At 34.9% G+C, this 8,152-nt stretch overlaps 1 protein-coding gene across 5 annotated transcripts in view; it reads right to left on the reverse strand.

Annotated features, from left to right (window-relative positions):
- Positions 1–273: 273 nt before the first annotated feature.
- Positions 274–8,152, reverse strand: part of LOC111862383 (uncharacterized protein CG10915) — a 68,535-nt gene continuing 60,656 nt past the window's right edge. For 4 of the 5 annotated variants that reach the window (XM_023847717.2, XM_023847715.2, XM_023847714.2 and 1 more), the window contains 2 exons: positions 2,493–2,652; positions 274–2,030 (listed from right to left, as the gene is read on the reverse strand). In XM_023847717.2, coding sequence (XP_023703485.1) covers positions 2,018–2,030; positions 2,493–2,652 — 173 coding nt within the window. In that variant the 3' untranslated portion in view covers positions 274–2,017. Of the gene's footprint in view, positions 2,031–2,492; positions 2,653–8,152 lie in introns of those variants that run through there. The other variant, XM_023847718.2, reaches the window with a different exon arrangement.

Here is an 8,152-nt window from a genome sequence, read left to right on the forward strand (position 1 = left end):
TATATTACACAGTGATTATGTCTGCACTGAAAAAGAAAACAGCATTGACACACTGCTACCTATCTACCAGAATACATGAGCTCACATTCCAGAAGGCTGTACCCCTAGTATTTATCAGTGTGAGAATTTTCACATCTGAGATACATGACATTTACTGGGTAAATATTTCCTCCATTTCTTATCTACAAATATTTTGGGGCAAACTATGTCAGTGGCTAGACACGGGGTTTGGATTGAATACTGAATTTAATGTATGGTTATTATGCATTTCTACTAACAGTTACAGAACTTTCACTAATACACACTCCAAGATTTCCCAGTCTGCTATATCTTTGCATATTCATTGCTTGGTAGCACCTTCTAACCATGAAGATTGCTCTGCTTCCATGCTCAGTGACTCATGGCTAATCAGCGGCTACAAATATTGACTCCCGTCTCACAACTGATGCCCTGAGCAGAGCAATACTTTGCTGCCGCAGCACATTCTTGGTTTCAAACCCCATCAGGAATGACTATATTTTTGTTCTTTCCAAAAAATTTATGGGTTTTGAAATTCTGTCTCCTTTTCATTGAAAAGAGGCATTGGACTTTCTGTGTCTACTCTGAGTACAGCAGTAATTTGCCGTTTGCCTTTACCAGCACAGTCATTTTTAGTTTTGGGCCCAATCGGTCTCTGTCCTGAGAGCGCAGAGCAGAGCAGTAATTTTCTGCTGGCCTTTTTCAGCACTCATTCTTGGTTCTGGGCCCCACTAGCACCCATACACAATTTTTATTTGTTCCAAGAATATTTACATGTTTTGAAGTAGAGGCATTCTCTTTGACAAGAGGTGCGATTGGGTTTTTTGAGTAGGCACCACATTTGTTGCACCATAATTCGGCATGAGTCTACTCACACTCACACCTGCTGTTCTCTGACCCAAAGATTCAGAAGGTTTAGTGCATGCTTTAGTGAATTGTAGAGCATATGAATTAGCTACAGCGATACAGTTACTTGTAGTTATGACCTGTAGGTGTTCCATAAATCCAATTACCAAATCAAACCCTGTCCATAGTTATTCTATCCCATGACAATATGAATGAATTACAAATATGTGACATTTATGGTACATATAGTATTTACCAATAGTCTGCTGAAGAGCTACTGAATATTACGAGGTGTGACAAATGAACATCAGAAAGCATTATACTGCCTCACTTGTTATCAATTAGTTTTCTTTTTTACTGTAGCTGATGTTAAAAGGGGGCATTGAATGTTATTTTCAATTCTTCTTTGAGTCCATATATAAATCTTTTTTTTCTTCTCATGACATTAATGGATACTGGGACTTCATTTTCCTCTTCTTCATCTTCATTAAGCATAACTGATAGGCAAAGAGTCTCCAGTTTCTTCTTTCTCTCCAAGATCTTTCCTTCTTTATTTTTTCTTGCCAGCTCTTTCTTATTTGTTGATGTCTTCCAGTACCTCACCAAACATCTTGTTCAGTGTATCCCATGGATATCCTTCCCTGCAACTTTAATTTCAGACTTCTTACAATAACATTTGTATATCATTTTTACTTGTTGGCCCTCAATTTTACAGACATGTTGGAACATGCTATTTATTTATATCAAGTTAATTATTCTTCAGCTTCCATCTTCAAGCCCAATTACTGATGCCTGTAGTGCTGTCCAATGCCTGCATTTGTGGCTAGGAGTTCTCTGCCTGTCTTCTATTCTTGAACACTGACAAGATTTCTGAACCTCCTCAGTCTATGCTATTAATTTCAATACTACACTGAATTTATCCCTGATGAATCTCTGAGGGACAACAAATTACAGTTCTATTGTATTTCAGATATTTCATTCTGGGATTGTTAATATATTCGTATTTAATGGATTTTTTCTACTCAGTTTGCATCCAATACCAATACCACACACACTGCAGATACAGGATATTATATTTTCCTGCACTTTACAGCATTTTAATGTCAGTTATGGTAAAAACAGCGACTTCCACATCCATACTAAGACACTATCTTCATGGTACAGATCTGAAACAAAATTCAAAAAACAGAAACAATTATATATACTTAAGGTTTGCAATGATGTATGAGCACTGTAATTTGAAATTACTGATAGCTTGCAAGTAACATGGTAATACAGATACACCGTTTACTTGGAATGTAAGTAATTTTCTGTATATTGTAACAGCTTATATTCCTTTCTGTTACACACATATAAAAAAGAATTACAATCTCTTTGAATCTCAAAAGCTTGTGATGTAGCAAAACCAAGATACCGTCTGGTCTGAACCACTTATTTTATCACCTTAGTGGCTGTTTTTCCTGGTGTTCTGTTCATACAAAGAAGAAATTGTCATACAAGGTAGCAGTGGTGGGCAGGCTTATAAAATATTATGAATAACAGTGGTTATGAATCATCTGAGTGTAAGAGCTCTATATTAAGTCCAATTTAATTATCTGATTATTCCTATATAGGATAACTTTACTCACTTTTCAGGTTGTGTTGGAAATTTATCTATTACTGTTTGTGTTACATCAATCTTGTTTAAATTACAATATACTGGCATGTCAGTGGTCATGGCAGGTTCTACAATACTGGCAGCTTGAACAGAAAGTGTCTGAGGTAATGGTGCAGCTATGTTAGTGGTACCTGAAAAAATTACAAGTTTACCAGTGGTTAATGTAACTGTTCCAATTCTCTTATAATGACAGTTCAGACTTCAGTTTTAAAAAATGCAGATACATTAATTCAGACACAACAGAATTCTGATAAGCCGACTGTTCACTGCGATATACAGATACATCTGTTACTTCCATACATTAGCAGGGGTCAACATACATTTTACTCGTAAGATTTCTCCTCAAGAGAAAGCATGCCTACCAACATTGCTGTAATGGTATTGTCCTTTAATCTTTCCACTGCATCTTGCTAGAAAAGAATAGGTGTCACATTAACAAAGGCCTTCATACCCTGATAGACTGTAGAAGGAGAGTGGAAGCGAGTAATAACGAAAAAGTAAAAGAATTTTCCACTCATAAGCCCAATTATTCACTCATCAGGGTTGAGCATATGAGTGGGTGTGTTAAACCGTGCATATTAAATATCTCTACATGTGTCAACACAAATGAACTGCAGGGTAAAATATTCCATTTATCATATATTTACGAGTATTATTACTAAAGAAAAGGATAAATTTCTTTTTATTCCCCATAATGGTCAGGTTGAACAGCATCTGCTTCCCTCTCAAATAATTTACATGCCTCTACTGAAATTCAAGAGCTTCCCCTAAAAATGCTGAGAAATTAAAATAGTCAAAAATAAAATAAGTTGTCTTGAATTGTTAATCTGTCTTCAGTTCAAATGCAGTGACACCCTGAGTGAAGTGAAACAACAAATTATAAAAGAATTTTATCTCGTTTTAACTGAAGGAGGACTGCATCGTGTGGTTTTTAAAATGAAATGGAACAGCGAAACAGTGTAGCAGTTTTAACAAGGTCTTGATTGAATATCTGTAATAAAACACATAAAGATCGCCCTTTGAGGCCGAAACATGTAGTGTTAAGTGTTAAAGAATATACTGAAGTGTAAAACAAGCGTTGCAATTTAGACGGATATAGACAAATGGACACTAATGCCACTTACTGCTCTGATGGGTACATGGACCAAGTAAAATATTCTTTGTATCTTGTTTTCATTAACCTTAACTATTATATTCCATTTGGGACAATTTATTTATGCAGCAATGACCTTGGTAACATGTATGCATTTTAAGAATAAGAACTGAACACCAAAAATAATCCATTTTCCTTTTTTGGTCAGTTGCAGAATACCAGCTGAATCAGACCAGTAATTGTACCCACAGAGAGATTTTGTTTATTGTAATACAAGCAAATGAAGGAAAAATCAGAAGCATCCTAAAGGGATTCTCATGTAAACAGAATGGACCAGGAGTTGAATCCTGGTATTGTGAAGATCTGATACACAGAAACATGTCTCATATTCACCATGTAATAAGCAATGTTTTTTTTTCTTTCTCTAAGAGTACGTATAAATATGGTTTGTCCGAACTGTTAAGAACCTCAAACGTTCTTAGGAAGCAGTAATATTGTGAGCCTGGTATTAAGACAAGGGAGATCAATACAGCAGGAATATCAAAGATTTAAATAACATTTTTCTGTACACTCAGTGTGCACAAGCCTTGAAAGCATCTCTGGATGGGAAAAGAAAAATTACTTTCTGAGACAAAGTATAAATGTATTCCTTTTATTATAACTTTACTTTCTGCTTCTCACATCATAAATCAGAAATAATGCTAAATCAGTTACTGGAATTTAAAGGAGCTAAGTTCCTGAAAAGATAACAACTCTACAGTACACCAGCTTATCACAGTTGAACAATGACTGTCATTGAGGTAAAGTGGCCACCATAAGTGGAGTACATGTAATATGTACTAACAACAATACAATTAAGCAATCATTTAAAATTATTTTTAAAAACAATAAAATATTAAATATGCACAATAAATAATTTTCACACAGCTACACGTGAGAGAAAATTTATACTGTATATTAGCCATAATCTGGTCCAGAAATTTTTTTGAAACTGAAGTACACATATAAAAATAATTTTGAAGTTTTAGGCGAGGTATACCATTCTGCCAAGTACATGTTCAGACAAGGTGATGTTATATCTTCGATAAACATTTGTTAATACTTCAATGGACTTGTAGGTTACAATACAATGTAGTCTGGTAGGTAGGTAAGAATGTCATGGAGAAACATATTCCCTCTGAAGATGGTGACAGTATGTTCCTCTGAAACATTGACAGCCATTCACAAGACTGCACAGTATCATAATCCAGACAGCCACAATATGAATCTTAACCACCCTGAAAACCTCATAACTCATATGAGTACTATTTGGCACTTTTAAAAATACTGGGTGCATAATCATGTACTTTAAACTGTCTGGAAAATCTGGCAATTACATTGTTCCCTAGAAACAAAGTACTAGGTGATGACATAATATATTATTCATTTCCTCAGTTTAATGAACCAGATATAATAATGATAATAATAATAATAATAATTGAGATTCCATTGCAACTATTTCTTCTTACTTATCTGAGCTGGTACACACTTCATAGTTCATGAAATAATTGCACATATGGTTAAAATATCTAAGCCATTCATCCTCCATCACAATATACTCTAATAATATCTCAGATATTCCAGTACAATTCACTGCTAGATAGTTAAAATTACGTCACATAGAAGGTTTTCAGGAGTAACGGTATTTCCATATTTTGTTTTGTTAATTTCCAGATCCCCAAGGCACATACTAAAATGAAAAGATTCTCACAATATTACATAAAATCATCATATAAATTAGAATATTTCAGAAGTTATGAAGTTTAATATGAACATATTTTTGCCTGGATCATATCAATATTCATTAAATTAACTGTACAGTACCATTTTACTCACAACTACACAATGACTAGTATCACATTTTACCAAAGCAAAAATAAAATTTAACAAAAGATCAAGTGCCACATACAAATGCAATCTGCAAAGGCAATACATGCACTGGTGAAATGTTGCAAGGTAGCAGTTACCTCAAGAAACACAGCAGTCATCATTTAAAGTACCTCACTCCAGTATAACAAGCTGCATAAGAAACAAACTATTTACCATGGTACACTCATTTAGATTCATAGCAAAATAAAAAGTGTACAATAAAAATAAAAATCTGAAGCCAAATGGCATTCTACAGCATGCTGGATTGATGCAATGAAACAAACACATTTGCACATTTTAAATTAAACTAAAAGGTAATCTTAGCAAATAAATGACCACTGGAAAAGGTTGTATGGCTTCAGGTTTCTATTCCCCAACAAGTTAAAACAAGGCTGGACAGATAACAACAAAGAATACTCATTTACTGAAATTCTTGACATGAAATACTTCATCACATATATCACTGAAATATGGAATAGTACAATATAAGGCAAATGAAATTTTTAAGACTGAAACACTTCTTGTTAATGAAATACATGTGTGTCCACTGTCTCAGGGGGCCTCCCTGGCATAACAAGTTATTTACTCTGGTTTGCCCTGGTAGAGAATCCACCAGCAAGTGGAAGTTTGTGTGTTTGATTTCCAGCCAGGGCAAGAGATGTCACTTGTCCATAATACCCTATTATCCGGAGATCATACCAAGGACATTGGTTTTTAAGACACACTACCATATAACAGTTATCAAAAAGCAACCAATACCCCTTTTTCAGTCTGTAGCGTGAAAATGTTATGATCAAGATTTAAAGACAGTTACAACCTGAACATAGATTTATTTTCATGTAAGTCCAAGTTAAAGATCTTTAGGATATAAATGACAATAGGCACCATATGTACTTACTTTACACAGGTAAACTTGAGTCCTCTCTTTGAAAGACACAATACTACTTCATCAATACACATGCTCTCATACTAAAGTGAATTAACTTTTATCAGCCGGAATAATAAGAGACTTATGTCCACCCTAACATTAATCTCCCTCCAATGCACAGATCTTCCAATTGGTGTCTCCACTTCATGTTTCTAGACCAAATTATATATGAATTTCTCACCTTCCATTTGTACCACATGCTTTGTCCAGCTCATCCTTTGTCATCCTAATAATTTTTTTAAGTTATTTAATGATGTCAGTATTGAGACTACATAAATCAATGATAGGATGATTGATGAATGTAAAGAAGCTGGTTAGAATGAGAACTGGCAGGGGAAACTGAAGTACCAAGCAAAAATCTAATCCAAAGCCATTTTCTCCACCACAAATTCAAGCTGGTATTCACCTGCCTGAGCTACAACATCGCCCACCCTAATATCTGGCCCATTTTTACAGAAAGGTTCTCTGTGATGCAATATATTGTATTATTTATTTTTCCAATACAGTCGCAACAAATAGAAAGCTCCTCCAAGAACCTCTCCTACACTACCCTCAGACTCGCTTTGCCATGGTATTATGTCTTTCATTAACAAGTCTCAAAGGACTAAGATACAACAGTAAAATCATTATAACAAAGTTTGAGGAGGGGATAGAAACCAAACCTAAGAGATCAAATAGGTAAACCAAAAATATAAGCAAAAAAGCAGAACCACTCCCTTGTCAATGTGTCCAGGGGCTAACTAATTAACATCTCACCAACCTCTAATCAGGAGGAAACATCGTGCTCTCAAGTTCCATACAACTCTTAAATAAGATAGATGCTAATGACAAAGATTCAAGGTTCAATGTAGCTAAGAATAAATGGAGAAAGGACAACCTCAATTGTGCCACACGGAATGTGTGTGGAATTTTGAAAGGAACAAACATCAGATTCAGTTTTATAATGCAGTACGAAGAAATGAGAAAGTTCAAGCTAAAATACTGTTGATCACATACAACTCACAATTACAAATTTTGGAAGAAATGCGGCACTTACACACAAAAAACCATATTACATACATCTGCACTTTGACACAGTGTAAAGTGGGGAATAGCATATAATTTTAAAAATTGTTGAAAAAATATTTGATTTGTTTAATTTTGGTCCGTCACACTAACAGTTACAATTATAAAAGACAAGTCCGTCCAATGTGACTATTTCAGTTTTCTCACTTGATGATTCACTAGCCTTACATGTTTCGATCCATTTGGATCATCTTCAGAGGCACCAAACACTTTTTAGAAACCACTATCACAACAGTTGTCATATTAAATACACATGTAATGTCCAAGTACACAATGTTCCATCTATCACTCACAGCAGCCTTTCTGGTTATAGAAATATTTAAAGTTGTTTTAAAGTTTTAAAACTTTGTTAAAAATTAAAATACATAAACCATACGGTTCGTGTCAATAACCCGTCGTCTCTCTTCAAGGTGGCCGATGTTGTGCTTCCTATGTAACTTGAGTAGGGAGAATCTTAATATTGAAGAAAGCAGTCTTCTGGGATTTGGCACCATATATATGTGGTGTTAACCGACGTTTCGGAGGAACGTATCGCCTCCATCTTCAGGGTAGAAGAAAAAATATATAAGAAATCTGCAAGCGGAGAGACCGTGAGAACCGGTAAAAGCAGACTGTCTCACCGTCTCTCCGCTTGCAG

This window comes from Cryptotermes secundus, unplaced genomic scaffold, assembly GCF_002891405.2.
Source record: "Cryptotermes secundus unplaced genomic scaffold, Csec_1.0 scaffold617, whole genome shotgun sequence".
NCBI lineage: Eukaryota > Metazoa > Arthropoda > Insecta > Blattodea > Kalotermitidae > Cryptotermes > Cryptotermes secundus.